This window comes from Gymnodraco acuticeps, unplaced genomic scaffold, assembly GCF_902827175.1.
Source record: "Gymnodraco acuticeps unplaced genomic scaffold, fGymAcu1.1, whole genome shotgun sequence".
In the NCBI taxonomy this organism is placed as follows: domain Eukaryota; kingdom Metazoa; phylum Chordata; class Actinopteri; order Perciformes; family Bathydraconidae; genus Gymnodraco; species Gymnodraco acuticeps.
In genome coordinates, this window is record NW_022990276.1 from 93,902 (window position 1) to 115,000 (window position 21,099).

At 38.3% G+C, this 21,099-nt stretch overlaps 1 protein-coding gene across 3 annotated transcripts; it reads right to left on the reverse strand.

Moving 5' to 3' along the window:
* Positions 1–1,021: 1,021 nt before the first annotated feature.
* On the reverse strand, positions 1,022–17,696 carry gnb3a (guanine nucleotide binding protein (G protein), beta polypeptide 3a). 3 transcript variants are annotated; one of them, XM_034221634.1, is made up of 9 exons: positions 17,463–17,696; positions 14,649–14,756; positions 13,143–13,288; positions 8,489–8,552; positions 7,130–7,292; positions 5,397–5,463; positions 4,000–4,201; positions 2,783–2,999; positions 1,022–1,201 (listed from the first exon to the last, which is right to left on the reverse strand). In XM_034221634.1, exons 2-9 carry the CDS (start codon positions 14,703–14,705, stop codon positions 1,095–1,097), a joined length of 1,023 nt encoding a protein of 340 aa, XP_034077525.1. In that variant the 5' UTR covers positions 14,706–14,756; positions 17,463–17,696; the 3' UTR covers positions 1,022–1,094. The 3 variants fall into 3 exon arrangements, with proteins under 3 accessions (XP_034077525.1, XP_034077523.1, XP_034077524.1); XM_034221632.1 differs by lacking the exon at positions 17,463–17,696 and adding an exon at positions 15,609–15,722; XM_034221633.1 differs by lacking the exon at positions 17,463–17,696 and adding an exon at positions 14,887–15,410.
* Between the last annotated feature and the right edge of the window lie 3,403 nt (positions 17,697–21,099).

Here is a 21,099-nt window from a genome sequence, read left to right on the forward strand (position 1 = left end):
TAAATACTTGAGTAAATGTACTTTCTACATACATAAAACAAAACAATCCAGACACAGTCCAATTATAATTTCCGACACAAAGATTCTAATTGATCTGTGTCTCTGGGTAATGTGAACTAATAACTAACAGAAGACAGCGATAAGAAAATAACCAGAAGACGTGAGTAATGCAGAATCCCATGTTTATTAGACAGTCATTAAGAAAGGTAGTATTGCATTACTTTATCGTGTATCCAGCGTTGGAAAAGAGGCGGTCGGACCGTGGATATTTTTTCTGTTTGTACATCGTTGAAGTACGTTGAACCACGCAGAGGAAAAAGTAAGCGTTCACATACAGATTTATTTCTCACACAATAGCCTTCACCATCCACTCATACGCAAAGTCCTCCTGGCCTGAGACAAACGGGGTCATCTTTTTTTTTCTTCTAAGTGCTTAGTGAACCGTGAAAACATGTCATTATCCCAAAGCACTTTTCAGGTCTAGCTACAAGGGGAGGGGGGTTAGGTCTAAGTGATAAAGACCTCAAATCCTGGTAAATATTGTCACTCAATCACATACAAAACAACTCAAACACTACTGCAAACTAGAGTTTTAATTAAAGTAAGAAAAAGGAAGTAAATGTAAGCATCTAGGGGGAAAACTAGGAACAAACAACAATCTGACAAAACAATTCTCATATAATTCATGACATAACTTATGCTTTGATATAAAACACAGCATAGACGCTGAGCTAGTGAAGCCTAACAGGCTGAAACTGGACTCCTCTATCTCATCCAGTGTGCTACCATTTCCATTTGGCAACTGTTCTCATCGGGTGAAACGCTGCGATAAATGTGCATATGTTTATTTAAACCGCGATATAATAAGCTATTAATTAAAGAGGAATGATGTTTTACTGAGACCCCCTAAACCCTCCCCCCCAGGTGAGAGGAGAACATCTTCACATTACTCCCCCTCTCCAACGTTAGATAGGACTTGGCACAATTGAAATACCCTCTTCTCCCTCAAACTCCAATTTCCTTTTCTTTCTTTTTAAATCTTCTCCCCTCTCTCCCGGGCCGCTCTTCCTCTCTCTGCTCGATGAAGAGGAGCCTCAGTTCCAGATCTTCAGGAAGCTGTCCCAGGACCCTGTGCAACACGCCATCCCGTCTGAGGAGACCCCGATGCAGCTCACCCTGTTGTCGTGACCCGCCAGCACTCCTACAGGGGGGGGGGGAAACAGTACACCTGAGTATTGCATGTTTCCTTATCCAGTGAGTTACTGAGTGAACAGATTAACATGCACTTTTGTATTCATCTATTGGATTATCAATACAGTATGTCAATAGTGTTGGATTAACTCAACATTAAAGATTTAAAATATTGGACTTTATACAAAAAAAATGGATGAAGCCACAATTTTATCTCTTTAAACATTTCAAAACAGGTAAACTAATAAAAGGCACCCAGTATTTCACAAGCCTTAATTATCATGAAAAAAGTGTAATATTTCTAAGACATAATCAAACATATTATCAAGCCCCCCCCCCTTCAAAATGTAAATATAATCTACCTGCACATTTGCCAAAAGTATTCTGGGTTCATTATAGCTACTTATTATTTGTAATCTGATCACATATTCCTGATTGCATGTAACCTATTGCTACCTGAACACTATTATCAGAGATGGCAAAAGTACACACATCCTTTACTCAAGTAGAAGTACAGATACTCATGTTTAAAAATACTCTGGTAAAAGTAGAAGTACTGACTAAACTTCTTTACTCAAGTGAAAGTAAAGAGGCTTTGAAATGTACTTCAGTAAAAAGTACCCATAACTAGCAGCTGCTTTAAAGAGTACCTGACCTCCCTTTATATTAATAGAACAATAATGTCATTGTTAGCTAATGAATGTTTCCATGCTGAACAACGGCAACATGACAACGTTTCCATTGGTCCCTCTTCTTTAGAGAAGACCAGGAAATGATGGATACACGGATCGTGTTCAAATCAATAGGCACGCAATGACTCTAAAGAATAATGATCACGCCACAAAACACACATTCAGACTAAAGGAACCAGCTGTTTGGAAAATGAGAGAAGTAGAAAGTACAGGTATTTGAGTTCAACATGTAAGAAGTAGAAAGTACAGGTATTTGAGTTCAACATGTAAGAAGTAGAAAGTACAGGTATTTGTGTTCAACATGTAAGAACTAGAAAGTACAGGTATTTGAGTTCAACATGTAAGAAGTAGAAAGTACAGGTATTTGGGTTCAACATGTAAGAACTAGAAAGTACAGGTATTTGGGTTCAACATGTAAGAAGTAGAAAGTACAGGTATTTGAGTTCAACATGTAAGAAGTAGAAAGTACAGGTATTTGTGTTCAACATGTAAGAAGTAGAAAGTACAGGTATTTGAGTTCAACATGTAAGAAGTAGAAAGTACAGGTATTTGGGTTCAACATGTAAGAAGTAGAAAGTACAGGTATTTGAGTTCAACATGTAAGAAGTAGAAAGTACAGGTATTTGGGTTCAACATGTAAGAAGTAGAAAGTACAGGTATTTGAGTTCAACATGTAAGAAGTAGAAAGTACAGGTATTTAGGTTCAACATGTAAGAAGTCAAAGTGGTCAGAAAAATAAGTAGTGGAGTAAAGTACTGATACCAGAACGATATACTTAAGTACAGTAACAAAGTATTTGTACTCCACTACTTCCCACCTCTAACCCTCTGATTGGTATACACCCTCCCCCCTGAGCCACAGCCCCCACGTTACCCTCTCTGTTTTCCTCCCGTACTCACCCACTCTCTCGGCCTTCAGCATGTCCCAGATGTTGACGTTGAAGTCGTCGTGCCCGGCCAGCAGCAGGCGTCCTGACTTGGAGGGGGCGAGGGAGGTGACCCCGCACATGATGCTGGAGTCCTGGTAGGTGAGCAGCTCCTGGTCGGCCCGCAGGTCGTACAGCTTGCAGGTGGCGTCGTCCGAGCCCGTGATCACCGCGTTACCATTGGGGAAGAACTGGGGGAGAGAAGAATCAGATCAGAATACGTGTGGCGGCTCAAATTCCAGTTAAGTTTGAGTCGCCGAGAGGCTAAGCTTGGCTGTATGCTGCGACGCGTTTTCAATGAGAAAGTCCATCCTGAAGGAAGATAGGTTGACGATATTCAATAAACAAAATCAAAACAGAGTAGGGGACAAAGACGGTAAACAGAAACAAGGTCAGCACAAGCTCACCCTCTGTCATCACACCCGACATGAAACAGGTGACCTATACACAAACCACGACCAAGTGACGATTGCCGCAAGTGCTCAACAAATACAAATAAAAGTGACATAAACAAATAATAATAATAGAAATAATGAACTCAGGCTAAGTAGCATGTGTCACCTACAATACCTTTATTCGTCCCACAGAGGGGAAAGTACAAGAAGGGGTTAGACGACAGTGTAGTGAAAGATAATACACATATCTGCTCTAACCATAAATATGTTAGTTTTCTTTTCTGCATTATCATAAGCCTTCATATTATTTTATAATTGTTTTTATTGGATTTATTCATTCATCATTTTTTAATTTACACGTACATGTTTTCTTTTGTTCACGGAAACATGCTTTTGGATTTAAAGCATTCAATAAGGCCTGTTTCTTTGTCTTGTTTTATTTAGAGGATTAGAGCTACTTTGATCAAAGCTAAGTCAATTAAAAGTATATTTAAAAAGTGTTTCTGTTGTCCTGCTGACGAACACACCAACAAACCGTCTAAATGAGACGGAGATATTTTAAAGGGGGACATTGTGGACGACAAGATGCAAAGTCACAGGTTGGATTTGAACCCCGCTCCAATGCAGTAACGACTCAACCTCAGAGCATATCCTGAGCCTCTTTTGAGCAACACAAAAGTGAGGTTTCATCTGATTGTCTCTCCTCACGGTTGATTGCACTTATCGTAAGTCCCTTTGTTTAACAGCCTGAGCTAAATGAAATGCACGAGTGATGTAACGAGTAAATCCTCCTCACCCCGATAGCGTTGATGTCGCTCTCATGGCCTCCGAAGGTCTGTCTGCACTCGGCCTCTCTGATGTCCCACAGTTTGGCCGTGAAGTCGCACGCTCCTGAGATGAAGAACTTGAAGTCTGGAGACACGCCCAGAGACATGGCGTCGCCCTGATGTCCCGCGAACACCGTCTTCTGGGTCCCTGTCTCGATGTCCCACAGTACGCTGCAAGGAGACGCTCAAAGGTTACTCTTATGTTTTGATGAGAGAGAGAAAGCTTCCGGTGGTTACAGCAGCTCCTAATCACCACTGAGTAGTTTCCTTATATTGACTTTATTTAACGTACTTTGGTCCTATTTATTGTATACCTTTCTTTTTAACTTATATAATGTTGTAAGCATGCTTCTTAGGTAACATGGAGCTGTCTTTGGCTCTTTTCTGCTGTATCAATGTACATGATGTCCCCTCTGTGGGACTGAGACCGGTATTCTGATTCTGAGATAAGTTGCAGCATGTTTTAGTTTGGTTACTAAAACTATAAGGCTGAAACCATAGAGAACGTTTCTTTACTAGATTATAAAAAAACAGCTTATTTGTCAGTTGTTGTAAAACTATTCCACCATATTTGTATTTGTATTTCTTATGTCTTAACAGCTTTGTATGTTGTACTCTTTGGAGGCGCTCCAGACTTGCATTTAGATCAGATTATATATACTTTTAAGTATCCAAAATTGTCACACAGCAGTTAAAAATATAGAAATAATTACATAAAACATTAATAGTAAATATATACAAATCAACAGTAGAATATATATATATATATATATATATATATATATATATAGAGAGAGAGAGAGTTTGTGTAATTTGTGCCTTCATTTTCCCTTTCAATGTGTCTGTTTATTGTATCGTACCTATTTTAAATCAATGTTTAGACTGATTGAATGTGTTTGGATTATTACTAGTCAAAGGTCAATTAGTTTTAGGGTATTTCTTTTTTCTTTTAGCTTGTAATGTGTCTATATAACACTAAACTCTCTCCAATTCTAGATGTGTTAATGTGTTAATATACATATACACATATTTTAGTGTGTGGGGCCCCTTTTAATAAGCTTTGGGTAGTTTATCAGGGTGTCATGTTTAGATATCTCCATTATGTCTTATGTGTACTTTAACTGTTTGTGACCCAAAGAAATCACAAAAATTATATTGCTTCGTTTTTAGTACGTAGAATTCAACATTTAAAACACAAGTGTAGGGAGGTGGAAAGAATAGAGACTGAACTGAGGAAAAACAATTACACTAATGGATAGTGAGATTTGAAAGGCCCTGGATTAATCACACAATATTATTATACGTGCAATATTTGTATTAAATCAATATGGGAGCATAACGTCGACCCTTTCAGAATCCTCCTCACCAGGTGCAGTCTCCAGAGCTGGTGATGATCTCCGTGTCGCTCAGGAAGCGACAGCAGGACAGGTAACCTGGGGGAACAAAATATATGTTTATTTTGTATTTATTGACCTGGTTTGTTGATACATGTAGGCTACTTTGCTGAAAACACAAAACTCACGTATTTACGCCATATTGTATTCCTTAAATCCTAAATCTTTTGGATTTTTTTTTAACGTGAATGGAACACAGTAAGGAGAAAAAAATAAGAAAAACAAAAACATATAACCTACATAAGTACAATTATATATAAAATAAATCCCTCCTCACTCACTAGAGCAGGGGTGTCAAACTCAAATACACAGTGGGCCAAAATAAAAAAAATGGGTACTAGTCGAGGGCCGGACTGGTTCAATGTTCATTGCAGAACTTATTGAAATGAACTCATTGCACATATTAAACCTGGAACTAACAAAGCTTAAATTATTGCCTATAAAAACAACATTCAACATTAAATAATCAGTTGCATTCATTTCTTATGGCTCTATCTGCAGAGTCATTTCTTATGAGTACATTTTTCCACAGGCCAACAACAGCTTCAACAAAACTATTCCCCTCAAAGAACAAACCAAACATGCTCTGTTGTCTCAAGAGAAAGAAGTGCAGAAGGAAACATCCATTAAACTCAGTGTGCTGCTCTGTGAAGCTAGTTCAGATACTTGGCATCTCATCTCGGGTGCAAGGTCATCAATGTTTGGGCTCAGGCTCTGAGCGGAGGAGACCCTCAGGATGGAGTGAAGGTGTGCGTGCAATATACCGGCGGGCCAGATCTAACAGTAATTAGAAATCATCCTGCGGGCCAAAATGAAATCCACCAAGGGCCTGATTTGGCCCCCGGGCCTCGAGTTTGACACATGTGACCTAGTGTATCCATGGAACTGCCCCTCCCTACCTCAAGGAACTCCTCACCCCTCATACTTCCTTGCGGACCACCCGCTCCTGCAACTCCAACCTCCTCAAACCCCCCAGGACCTCCTTCTGCTCGGCTGCTCCCAGTCTGTGGAACGCTCTCCCCGACCACACGAGAGCGCCACAGGCCCTGGAGGCTTTTAAAAAAGGCCTCAAAACCCAATAGAGCCCAATTCCCTAGACCTTTATTTATTTGTTATTGTTTGTTTTTACTGCCTTTTATTCATTCTACCGTGTTGTGTACTGTTTTTATTTTTGTTCCATGCTCACTGCTTGTAGCACTTCGGGATTTGAACTCAAATATGAAGTGCGTTATAAATGAAACCCATTATTATTATTATTATTATTATAAAAACAGCTCAGATACTAATTACAAATCAAATACATCATTATAATTAGAGATATAGTGAATACAAAAGTACTGAGCGAATGAAAAGACAGTAAGGTAATAAAATATGAAGCGTTCATAAATGAATACAAATTATTATAAAAGAACATAACAATTAAAATACATATTTATAATAAAAGCGATGAAAGATAAGATTAATTCAAAACGGTGAGTGAAAGACAGTATGGGTCAAATTAAATGAATTATAAAATAAAACAAGGTAAAAAACTAAACAAAACATATAGCCTACTAGATAAATACAAATAATTGTAACATAAAAAAAGCAGATTACTAATTGAACACATATAGATATTTATAATGAGTAAAAATAAAATATGGACTTCTAGATAAAGTGGATAAGACTCAGTGAAGAGCGTCAGTGTCTTCTTGTTTCTCCCCACCTGTGTGCGCCGCCAGCTCCCTCATGACCTTGACGTTCCCGTCTTTGCCCTTCAGGTTGTAGATGGAGCACATGTTGTCCAGACCGCCGCACGCCACCAGGTTCCCCGAGGGCGCGTACGCACACGTCATCACCCACGACGACTTCAGAGGGATGGCGTTCACCTGCACGAGTTGTGTGAGTTAGTAAACAGATATATCGACCCCTCACTAGCCCCCATTCATAAATACTTGTTGTATTTACAACTCAAAATAACACTGAGTTTTTGGGCGTGGACAGAAATGAACATTTAAAATTAGTAACAGGATGAAACTTAATCAGCACTTTTCAATATCTGCGTACTTTCTGCTGTCAGTTGAGCTGATCTGGGGAATCAGGAACTCTTCAAACACGGAAAGTTCCTGAAGGATTTGAACATACAGTATTGTACTCACACGACCTCAAAAAGCAAGTAGTGTCCTGGCTTTATGTATGTTCACTAGATGGCTCTGTATTTTTGATATTGTGAATGATTTAGATATACTATTGATATATATTTGTCTGCTGTTAATGTGTAAATATTTACTGTTTACAATACTCCTACTTTACCCACTTTGATAAAGTATTTAGTATTCTATGTTTATATATGTTGTCCTTGTAAAATATACACATAACACATTTAATGCAATATGATGTCAACACAATATTCATAAAGTGGCTCCACTGACAAATTACAACTCTGAAACGCTCGTACATGCATTTGTTGGTGGTAAACTCATTAATCATATTATTCTATGATAATAGAATAATATGAAAAGAGTCATTCTGCATACTGAATTATTTTACAAGAGAAACTTTAAGTACATTTAGCTGATAATACTTCTGTACTTGTACCTGAAGGATTTGCACATATTCAAAAAGCAAGTGTCCTGTCTTTATATATTTCAGTTCACGAGATGGCTCTGCATTTTTGATATTGTGAATGATTTAGATATTCTATTGATATGTGTCTGCTGTTGATGTGTACATATTATCTGTTTATGTTACTACTACTTTACCCACTTTTATAAAGTATTAAGTATTCCTATGTGTCTGCTGTTGATGTGTACATATTATCTGTTTATGTTACTACTACTTTACCCACTTTTATAAAGTATTCCTTTGTTTATATATTTTGTCTTAGTAGTAGATTGTGTTATCAAACAGATTCCTTACTGTTTTCTGTATACGTGATTCTGTATTCTGTACATTGATATACATCTTTTCTATTTGATGTGCTTATTTACTTTCAGGTTATGTTATGTAAGGTGTTATACATAACATAACCATATGCCTCACGTGGTATGTGATTGTTTCACAGCTCTCCTTCTCCCTGTCCTACCTTGTTGGTCGTGATGGTGTCCCACACGATGAGTTTTCCATCTTGTGAGGCGCTGACACACAGCCTGGTGTTACAATCATAACAAAGATGGAGAAAGAAGACAATTAGACATTTACACCATGCATATACGTAAAATACACAATTTAAAAGTACTTTACAAGATCTAATTTACCAACAATAATAAAATGTATTAGTAGAAACCTATCATATTCTGGCTGTAAAAATAAAACAGGTGCTTTTTCAATAAGAGTATGATGGATACAGGACATTTCGATTGTGCTGTTTTGTTGCTTCTTCACTCGTAATCAGAGGTGGGAAGAAGTGGAGTACAAATACTTCGTTACTGTACTTATACATTGTTCTGGTTTCAGTACTTTACTCAACTACTTATTTTTCTGATGACTTTTTACTTCTACTTCTTACATGTTGAACACAAATACCTGTACTTTCTACTTCTTACATTTCTAACACAAATACCTGTACTTTCTACTTCTTTCATGTTGAACACAAATACCTGTACTTTCTACTTCTTTCATGTTGAACACAAATACCTGTACTTTCTACTTCTTACATGTTGAACTCAAATACCTGAACTTTCTACTTCTCACATGTTGAACACTAATACCTGAACTTTCTACTTCTTACATGTTGAACACAAATACCTGTACTTTCTACTTCTCACATGTTGAACACAAATACCTGTACTTTCTACTTCTTACATTTCTAACACAAATACCTGTACTTTCTACTTCTTACATTTCTAACACAAATACCTGTACTTTCTACTTCTTTCATGTTGAACTCAAATACCTGTACTTTCTACTTCTCACATGTTGAACACAAATACCTGTACTTTCTACTTCTTACATTTCTAACACAAATACCTGAACTTTCTACTTCTCACATGTTGAACACAAATACCTGAACTTTCTACTTCTTACATGTTGAACACAAATACCTGTACTTTCTACTTCTCACATGTTGAACACAAATACCTGTACTTTCTACTTCTTACATTTCTAACACAAATACCTGTACTTTCTACTTCTTACATTTCTAACACAAATACCTGTACTTTCTACTTCTTTCATGTTGAACTCAAATACCTGTACTTTCTACTTCTTTCATTTTGAACACAAATACCTGTACTTTCTACTTCTTACATGTTGAACTCAAATACCTGTACTTTCTACTTCTTACATGTTGAACTCAAATACCTGTACTTTCTACTTCTTTCATGTTGAACACAAATACCTGTACTTTCTACTTCTTACATGTTGAACTCAAATACCTGTACTTTCTACTTCTTACATGTTGAACACAAATACCTGTACTTTCTACTTCTTTCATGTTGAACACAAATACCTGTACTTTCTACTTCTTACATGTTGAACACAAATACCTGTACTTTCTACTTCTCACATGTTGAACCCAAATACCTGTACTTTCTACTTCTTACATGTTGAACCCAAATACCTGTACTTTCTACTTCTTACATTTCTAACACAAATACCTGAACTTTCTACTTCTTACATGTTGAACTCAAATACCTGTACTTTCTACTTCTTTCATGTTGAACACAAATACCTGTACTTTCTACTTCTTACATGTTGAACACAAATACCTGTACTTTCTACTTCTTTCATGTTGAACACAAATACCTGTACTTTCTACTTCTTTCATGTTGAACACAAATACCTGTACTTTCTACTTCTTACATGTTGAACACAAATACCTGTACTTTCTACTTCTCACATGTTGAACACAAATACCTGTACTTTCTACTTCTTACATGTTGAACCCAAATACCTGTACTTTCTACTTCTTACATGTTGAACCCAAATACCTGTACTTTCTACTTCTTACATGTTGAACACAAATACCTGTACTTTCTACTTCTTACATGTTGAACTCAAATACCGGTACTTTCAACTTCTCACATGTTGAACACAAATACCTGTACTTTCTACTTCTTTCATGTTGAACACAAATACCTGTACTTTCTACTTCTCACATGTTGAACACAAATACCTGTACTTTCTACTTCTTACATGTTGAACACAAATACCTGTACTTTCTACTTCTTTCATGTTGAACACAAATACCTGTACTTTCTACTTCTTACATGTTGAACACAAATACCTGTACTTTCTACTTCTCACATGTTGAACACAAATACCTGAACTTTCTACTTCTTACATGTTGAACCCAAATACCTGTACTTTCTACTTCTTACATGTTGAACACAAATACCTGTACTTTCTACTTCTTACATGTTGAACTCAAATACCTGTACTTTCTACTTCTTTCATGTTGAACTCAAATACCTGTACTTTCTACTTCTTACATGTTGAACTCAAATACCTGTACTTTCTACTTCTTTCATGTTGAACACAAATACCTGAACTTTCTACTTCTTACATGTTGAACCCAAATACCTGTACTTTCTACTTCTTTCATGTTGAACTCAAATACCTGTACTTTCTACTTCTTACATGTTGAACTCAAATACCTGTACTTTCTACTTCTTTCATGTTGAACTCAAATACCTGTACTTTCTACTTCTTACATGTTGAACACAAATACCTGTACTTTCTACTTCTTTCATGTTGAACACAAATACCTGAACTTTCTACTTCTTACATGTTGAACACAATACCTGTACTTTCTACTTCTCACATGTGAACTCAAATACCTGTACTTTCTACTTCTTACATGTTGAACTCAAATACCTGTACTTTCTACTTCTTACATGTTGAACTCAAATACCTGTACTTTCTACTTCTTACATGTTGAACTCAAATACCTGTACTTTCTACTTCTTACATGTTGAACTCAAATACCTGTACTTTCTACTTCTTTCATGTTGAACTCAAATACCTGTACTTTCTACTTCTTACATGTTGAACTCAAATACCTGTACTTTCTACTTCTTACATGTTGAACTCAAATACCTGTACTTTCTACTTCTTACATGTTGAACTCAAATACCTGTACTTTTCTACTTCTTACATGTTGAACTCAAATACCTGTACTTTCTACTTCTTACATGTTGAACTCAAATACCTGTACTTTCTACTTCTTACATGTTGAACACAAATACCTGTACTTTCTACTTCTTACATGTTGAACTCAAATACCTGTACTTTCTACTTCTTACATGTTGAACTCAAATACCTGTACTTTCTACTTCTTACATGTTGAACTCAAATACCTGTACTTTCTACTTCTTACATGTTGAACACAAATACCTGTACTTTCTACTTCTTACATGTTGAACTCAAATACCTGTACTTTCTACTTCTTACATGTTGAACTCAAATACCTGTACTTTCTACTTCTTTCATGTTGAACTCAAATACCTGTACTTTCTACTTCTTACATGTTGAACTCAAATACCTGTACTTTCTACTTCTTACATGTTGAACCCAAATACCTGAACTTTCTACTTCTTACATGTTGAACACAAATACCTGTACTTTCTACTTCTTTCATGTTGAACTCAAATACCTGTACTTTCTACTTCATACATGTTGAACTCAAATACCTGTACTTTCTACTTCATACATGTTGAACACAAATACCTGTACTTTCTACTTCTTTCATGTTGAACTCAAATACCTGTACTTTCTACTTCTTTCATGTTGAACTCAAATACCTGTACTTTCTACTTCTTACATGTTGAACTCAAATACCTGTACTTTCTACTTCTTACATGTTGAACTCAAATACCTGTACTTTCTACTTCTTACATGTTGAACCCAAATACCTGAACTTTCTACTTCTTACATGTTGAACACAAATACCTGTACTTTCTACTTCTTTCATGTTGAACTCAAATACCTGTACTTTCTACTTCTTACATGTTGAACTCAAATACCTGTACTTTCTACTTCTTACATGTTGAACACAAATACCTGTACTTTCTACTTCTTACATGTTGAACACAAATACCTGTACTTTCTACTTCTTACATGTTGAACACTAATACCTGTACTTTCTACTTCTTACATGTTGAACTCAAATACCTGTACTTTCTACTTCTTACATGTTGAACTCAAATACCTGTACTTTCTACTTCTTACATGTTGAACACAAATACCTGTACTTTCTACTTCTTACATGTTGAACTCAAATACCTGTACTTTCTACTTCTCACATTTTCCAAACAGCTGGTTCCTTTAGTCTGAATGTGTGTTTGATGCGTGATCATTATTCTTTAGAGTCATTGCGTGCCTATTGATTTGAACACGATCCGTGTATCCATCATTTCCTGGTCTTCTCTAAAGAAGAGGGACCAATGGAAACGTTGTCATGTTGCCGTTGTTCAGCATGGAAACATTCATTAGCTAACAATGACATTATTGTTCTATTAATATAAAGGGAGGTCAGGTACTCTTTAAAACAGCTGCTAGTTATGGGTACTTTTTACTGAAGCACATTTCAAAGCCTCTTTACTTTCACTTGAGTAAAGAAGGTTAGTCAGTACTTCTACTTTTACCAGAGTATTTTAAAACACGAGTATCTGTACTTCTACTTGAGTAAAGGATGTGTGTACTTTTGCCATCTCTGCTCGTAATAAATGTGTGTGCGTGCGTGTGTGTGTGTGTGTGTGTGTGTGTGTGTGTGTGTGTGTGTGTGTGTGTGTATTTACGTGGAGTCGGTGCCCCAGTGCATGGCGTAGATCTTGGCCAGGTGACCCCTCAGAGTTTTCCGGGTCTTCAGCTGGACCCGGCCCACCACCGTGACGCCGGCCGCCGCCTCCTGCAGTGTGGAGTCCTGAAACGTCTTACGAGCTGCCTGTGGAGTGCACACACACACACACACACACACACACACACACACACACACACACACACACACACACACACACACACACACACACACACACACACACACACACACACACACACACACACACACACACGTTAGTATTTTGTCGTAGTAGTTTGCAAAAACACATAGACAGTGATATATAATAATAATAATAATACATTTAATTTTTATAGCGCTTTTCCTGATGCTCATTCATTCATTCAATCTTCATTTCAGACTCAAGGTCCATATCACATACAAAATGACAAGATACACATTAATAAAGACGCTTTATATAAAATCAGAAAACAGTACAAAGGAAAAAAATAAATCATAATAATAATAATATATAAATAAAATATATAAATACTATAATTAAGTTCTACTTTGAGAAACTTTAAGTAAGTAACATATATTTCCACTCCACTACATTTAGAGACAAATATACAACAACATAATGTTTCTACATGTATTTGTTAGTGATACAAACAGGATATTATACTTTTCTTTAATAATTAAAAACTGTGAAAAGCAGTGGTGGGAAGTAACTCAGTACCTTTAATCAAGTACTGTATTTAAGTATAATACTGGGGCACTTGTACTTCACTTGAGTATTTAAATTATTGTTGTAGTTCTTTGTAACCGCTAGTTACTGGTTACTTTGTGCATCTATGCACATAACACATGTAATGCAATATGATGTCAACACAATATTCATAAAGTGATCCAATGACAAATTACAACACTGAAACGCCAGTACAAGCAAAACTATATTCAAATGCTTTGAACTTTATTTGTTTGAACTTTATTTTATATGTCAAAGTGAGAGGCACGTAATGACAGATATAAGCCAAATTGTTAATAATAATATTGACGGCCCTACTGACGTTTAATGTTATGATGCAGTACGGCACTTCTATTGGTTCTACATTGACAAACTATATTTAAATTATCTACGGTATGGTAACATTTCCTAAAAATCACACTGTAAACAATTTGTCATTCTGCGAACCGAGTACTTTTGACATTTGAGGTACATTTTGATCCCAGTACTTTTACTCCAGGGACCTGTTAGATAATTATGAATGAATTTATAAAATGCCGATGTCAGTGAAATGAGCCACACATTCTCTCAGATATTTGTTAAATTAGAATTAGTCAGAAAATGTAGCAATTTAACACCATAGTATTTCAACTTTTACGAAACTAAAGGATCTAAGCACTCTGTCCACTCAGCGCAGAGATATTAAAGATATGAATTCAGGTCGAAGAGAAAGGCAAAGTCCCGTAATGACAACAATAAGCTGCATTGTTTATCGAAGACGATATGTTTAGGTATACTGACAGTGATCTGGTCTTTCAGATTTTCCATCTCCTTCCGCAATTCCTCCATTTCACCCATGGCGCTGGTCGTTAGGTCACCAGTGGAGACAGGGAGAGAAAGATGATGATCCTGAAATCAAGACAACAAAAACAGACATTAGTCACAGTGAAATCTGCTTCTAAAAATAAGACGTAGAAGCAGTGTTTCCTGTCAAGAAAAAGAGAGAAATACTTCATGCTGGAATTGTACCTGCTCCTACCTGAACAATTGTTATTCCTCCCTAGCTCCAGTCTCCAAGTGAGCGCTATTTTGCAAGTCAAACTGGCGCTCGTCTACTTTGCAAACTTTCATAAACAGGCAGGACCCACACACGCAATCCTGCACACACACACACACACACTCACTCAACACACACACTCACACACACACTGAGTATATGAGCTTGACATTAACAAAGTATTTGCTCTTCAGGTGACGAGATATCAATGGAGAGCACACAACTTCTCCCTGAATGTACACACAAACCAGTAAGTCCTGTAACAACAATGTCAGCAACACTTCTCAACACATCATTCACAGCGCTAACATTTAACACTCCAGCGAGCGCCCACTTTAATATAATGACGGCTATCGAATTAGGTTAATGTCGTGATTAAATGAGCAAGGTTTGGCAGCAATCACCTTAATGGACAGACAGGGTGGGCAATGTCATCAAAGCCACAAAAGCTGATTTCACAGAAACAAAAGGACGATAACTTCACTTTTATCCATGTATTTTTTCTTTTAATGTTTCTTTTATTATCTTTTCTTTTTAAATGCCATTTTCTTAATGTCTTTCGTTTTTTGTAAAGCACTTTGAATTCCCTTGGGTTGAAAGGTGCTATTTAAATAAACTTGCCTTGCCTTGAAAAAGCAGCAACAACAACAACATGTGTTAAACAAGACTTATCCTGCTCTTGATGCTATTTCCTTTTATCTTACCTTGATATGAAGAAATACTCGCGTTGATCTTATCGCATGCTTCCCTCTGTCTTTCACTATTTGAATGAGTGTCCCTGTCAAAACACATGACCAAGTGCATTTGCCTCTAATTTGTTTGAAGTGAAAAGGAGAGGAAGGGAGTGAAGGAGGGAGGGAGTGACTCTGGAAGAGAAAGATATTTGCTTGAATTGTTTTGCCACTGGGCTTTATGCTTTATCTATCTGTAATGCCTGGAAAGGATGTGTTTGAATACAGTTAAAGGAATGATTCACGGCCTTTTATAGTAGCACCTCTGAAGTCAGCAACAGGGGATGTTTAGGCCTTTGGTTCCAGATGGTGAACTGCCTTCAATAGTGATTGTCGTAATGAGTGTTTTAGTCGTGCTATTAGCCTTTTGCCATTCTGTCCCTTGGACCCTGCCATTGTTGCAAGTGATTAAATGACAGATAGGGCTTGCTGGATGGTGAAGTGCATTAACAGCCACAGGAAGGGAGGGAGGAGGGGGAGAGAGGGAGGGGGGTAAGAGGCGAGAGGCTGGAGAGTGAGTTTTAAATCCTACTGGCTGAGATTTTAAAGGGAAGCCTTTTGAATCAAATCTGCTCTCATCCGATTACTGACTGCTCTTTGCATCTGGATAAGAGATGGAGAAAGGGATGGTGGGGTGGGGGGGGGAGGGGGGAGATAGTGGGATGAGAATGAGGGAGGGGGCAGATGGACGACGCAGGGAGAGTTTTGAGGACGGCAGCCGGTGAAAGGTGGAGTGTTTTCGGCCTGTGAACTTGACAGCTTGCACATTATCCAAAAAGCGCTTTTTCTAATTTGCGGTCCAACAACAAAACAGGATCTTCAAACATGGCTGTCGTTAATTTGATTAAAACATATTTAAATCGATTCATTCTGCGATGTAGCTTCATATTTTTCCTGTGTTCCTCATAGCCGGTTAACACGCCAAACCTGGGTGGTATGATGATATATTAAGTGAGATGAAAACACTGCTTCCTCTGTGACCTGACCCCGGATACGCGGTAGAAAATGGATGGATGGAAAACGCATTTGATTAGAGAAAGATGTAACCACATTCTTCATACTGTTATAGCTGATTGTGAAGTATCTATGACTGTACACAGCTGTTGTGAGTAATGTTTTCAATCAATAACCGGATTTGTTTATGCTAATATGGGATTTTGATGTCATAATAACCTTAAATGTGATAATGCACCAAAATGAGACCTAAACTTGACTATATCACAACTCATATCAGTATTAAATAACATATAACACAATCCTGTCCATACTGCCAGAGCCTAGTCTTCACCAACAAGCCATGTTCCCTCCTTTATAAAGTGCATTTCAAACCCTCTGAAGTTACATTTTCCACGACGCATGACACATCCACACAAACAAGCTAGCATGTGATGCAGATTATGTCGGACGGTATTAACAAATCAGACAACAAAGAGAATTTGTTTTTATCACAGATTATCAATCTACACGACAAAACCTGTGTTGTCCGTGATCCGATGTAAATCCCCCTGCTGTGTGCCATAAACACGAAGTATTCAAGTGCGTTTAAATGTGATCTGAGTGGCATCTCCATATTTGATCATGTCTTTAAACGTACTGTAAAATCACAAGTATATCATATTGTAAGGATCTTTTAACTATAGGGGTATTAATTGTATTTAGGTTAAGGATATATCATGTCAGTCAAAAAGGTCAGGATTTGTACTCAATTATAAAAACTCTTGGGGATAAATGACAATTTGTATCCAACCTTTGCATGTGATCCATCATCCAAGCAGTTTGACACAACTTCCAGGAACCAAATATGTAAACACAGGAGCATCCACTCACCGATAAGGAGATTCCTCGGGGTGCTTTGGCAGATCTTAAATCACTTTTCCTCCAGCGGTCTCCCCTCTGCTCGTTGTCATAAGTTCAGCCGCCCTGTGATACACTTTCTCCCGCTCATTCACTGTTGGTGTCACACACACACACACACACACACACACAGTGGGATATTCCTCTGTCACACACTCTCTCCACTGCTCCTATGAGGAACAGATGAGGATTGGAGGGATGAAGGGAGATCAGTGATGAGGGGATAAACCCTGGGATGGACAGAAAGGAAGAGGGGTGGGGGGTGGAGGTGGAGGTGGAGGGCAGTAAAAAGAGACAGAAAGGGAGAGGAGACTGTGGGGGAAACCAAACAAGGTGCAGAGCTACGTTATGGGGTCAGAAGACATAAGCTGGGGGTGAATCCGAATCAAAAACTAAGAGATGGAAATCGTGGAGGGGAGGGGGGGAGGAAGATAAATAGAGGATCTGAGAACATGGCTTTTTATGGTGCTAAAGGTAGAAGATTTACAGCATGACTGGCAGCAGGGTTTCTGTTTTGTAAACCCGAGGTGAAGCTAAGTTTAGAAAGTTTACGGGCAGAGAGATTGGTGGAAGATACACTGGTGACACAGAGGAACACAGCAGGGTCCAGGAGAGAGGTCTTTCTGGTTCATTCTCACCGCGTAGAGGTGGAAGAGTCTTAAAAGTAGTCGTAGTAAATTGTAAAAATACTCCAAAAAAAATCTATTTGACTTAAGAAAAAGTACAAGTATCGGCATCAAAATACACTTAAAATAAGTATGAGTTACGTATGAGATGTGGCCCAGTGCTAAAAGATGAAATAAAATTACAAGAGTATTATTAAAAGTGACAACAGAATGTAAAATACAAATCAAATGAGATAAAATACCATAACAAATACATCTCACTAATTGTCACTATGCAGACAGTCCCTCCAGGCGTGGACACATGTGCTTTTTTTATTATACTGTCCGTCCTTCTTATTCAAAATATAACTTTTTTTCTTCATCATTTTGACCTCATGTAACTCCCTGTCTGGCCAAAGCACTCCCCAGTTCTACTCTGGTGGTACAAGTACAAAACAAACCCTAGAACGTAGAGGTTTTTCTTTCGGACGGTCATGGATCAGGAGGTAGAGCGGTTATTCTCCAATTTGAGGGTTGTTGGTTCGATCCCAAGATACCCCAAATAACCTCCCAAAAAAAAAACTCCAGATAGCCTGGCCGTGTGTGTGTGTGTGTGTGTGTGTGTGTGTGTGTGTGTGTGTGTGTGTGTGTGTGTGTGTGTGTGTGTGTGTGTGTGTGTGTGTGTGTGTGTGTGTGTGGCCTAGCATTACTATACTTGTGGGGACCTACATCTGTTTACACGGTCGCGTGTGGGGACTCGCCTCCCTTATGGGGACAACATGGAGGGGGAATCATTCATTTGAGGGTGAAGACTTGGTTAGGGTTAGGCATGTGTTGGTTATGGTTAAGGTTAGGATAAGTCTCCAGGAAATGCATGTAAGTCAATGTAATGTCCCATGAAGTGATGTATACATGTATGTGTGTGTGTGTGTGTGTGTGTGTGTGTGTGTGTGTGTGTGTGTGTGTGTGTGTGTGTGTGTGTGTGTGTGATCCTGAGCAGGTGTATGGTAGCCACTGCCTGTGTGTGAACGGTTGAATGATGACTTGTTTATGTAAAGCGCTTTGAGGGGTATCAAAGACTGGAAAGCGTTATGTAAATGCAGTCAATTTACCATTTAAAATGTGCCCCTTCCTGTTAGAGAGTGTGCTGTTTCACATTATACAACACAGTGAATCACCTGTTTGTTATGAAACAGACTGGGTTGAATAACAGGAGGCAGTGCTTTCAGGCTTTTTAAATATAGTAACTAAATATAACCAAGGTGGTCTGCAGTCCTTTGAATCAGCTGCTGAAGTGGCCTTGAGTAAAAAACTGAAACTTTTTGATTGGTGAGTTTGACTTGCCCTACTCATTGTTCTCTCATTGTAGTTTTCCCTATTGGTAGAATGATTATTACCATACTACCGCTTAGTCTTCCTCCCTGTGCAATACACACATACATATTTATTATACTATATTGCACTTCATTTTGTTATTATTTTATGTACGTGTGAATGCTGCCTGTCTTTGTTGTAAGTTGTCTTTTCTGAATGTTTTGATGGCACCTTAAAGGTCCCACGTCATGGCCATTTCTACTGATCATATTTCCATTGTTGAGGTCTACTAGAATAGATTTATATTGTGCAATTTTCCAAAATTCTCATACAGCATCTCTGTATAGTATGTGTATTCACTCTGTGTCCTAAACGGCTTGTTGGAGCTCCTGCCCCCCCCCCCCGCCCTGTGAGCCCAGTGTGCTCTGATTGGTCGGGACGTTGCGAGGCTCGTTGCTGCGAGGAGCGGACAGGTTTCCGGGTCTGCGATACAGCGAGAACAAACGAAACTCATCCTGAGCACACACAAACACTCACAGCCGAAGAAAAAACAATAAGTGTGGCTTGATATTGAGTAAGAAAAAGGTTTATAACGCTGTGAGAATGGGTCTGCGGAGAGCATTTCTCCGCCATCCCAACTCGTCTATTACCAGCGTTCAGGGAGCTCTATGCAAGTCAATGGGGACTCCCTGTTAGTTAGCCAAGGGATCCAGAGGCCTGTACTACGAAGCTGGTTCAACCTAACCTGGATATGTTTTGAGTTAGCCGGTTGGCCTAATCCAAAACATACGCGCTCTCGCTAAACTGTAGCGCTGACGCTGGTTATCAAGTGGATCGCTCAAGCCAGCGGTGTCCTATCTAGTTAGGTGTGCACTGCGTTCACATGAAAAGGGTGGTATTTGGAGCATTCGACCAATCACAGACATGGAGAAGCGTACTGACAGCGCAGCGTCATACTTCCTGAATGAAAAGTCAACTATAATATTAGACATATGAAGAAGCTAAACTTTAAACATCCATGACTTAAACACTTTATCCAGGATAAAAGCCACAGAGCTGCACCTGCAAGGTGAATACAGCTGGTAACAGAACAAGTGTTTGAATGCGTACATTAACAGGTTTATGATATCACTGCCCCGTCTAAAACACGATCTGACTTTAATTACATTTGACTCGAGTGTTTCCTCAACTTAATGTGTTGCTTAAAATAATACTTCTGCATACAGTATGTGACACTGAGTGTTGCACGGCCAGATACGGCTCAGCTGACTCAGATAAGGATATATATGATACATTATGATGTGATATGCCGCGGACTGTACTCAATGTTACTCTGATCCGGTTACTTATGTTGTGGCAGATATTTAAGTAAGCTTTCTTAACGCTAATGTTACAATAGTCAGATTGCTCTGAAGATGGGAGGTGATATTCTATTAATGTTCACGTTCACACAGTCGGTGATTTTTGCCGGCCGTCTTTCCTGCGACGGCAGCTTTTCTGTATTTCCTTTCTCCTGTAATATGACTTGATCGCTTTAAACTCCGCACACTGAGCTCTGATTGGTCAGCAGGCAGTGCTTTCACTGAGTTGAGCTCTTAGCCTGCAACCTAACCTGGTCCCGACCAGGTTAGCCGCTCAGCATAAGTTACCATGGAGATCTAGCCTGCTAAAAAGAGAACCAGCGTCGTAGG

Coding starts and splice junctions, on each gene's coding strand:
- gnb3a (XM_034221634.1), bottom strand. CDS start 14,705: ATGGGTGAAATGGAGGAATTGCGGAAGGAGATGGAAAATCTGAAAGAC. Junction 13,289..14,648: donor ATCTGAAAGACCAGATCACT/GTCAGTATACCT, acceptor TGCACTCCACAG/GCAGCTCGTAAGACGTTTCA. Junction 7,293..8,488: donor ACACCATCACGACCAACAAG/GTAGGACAGGGA, acceptor CAACTCGTGCAG/GTGAACGCCATCCCTCTGAA.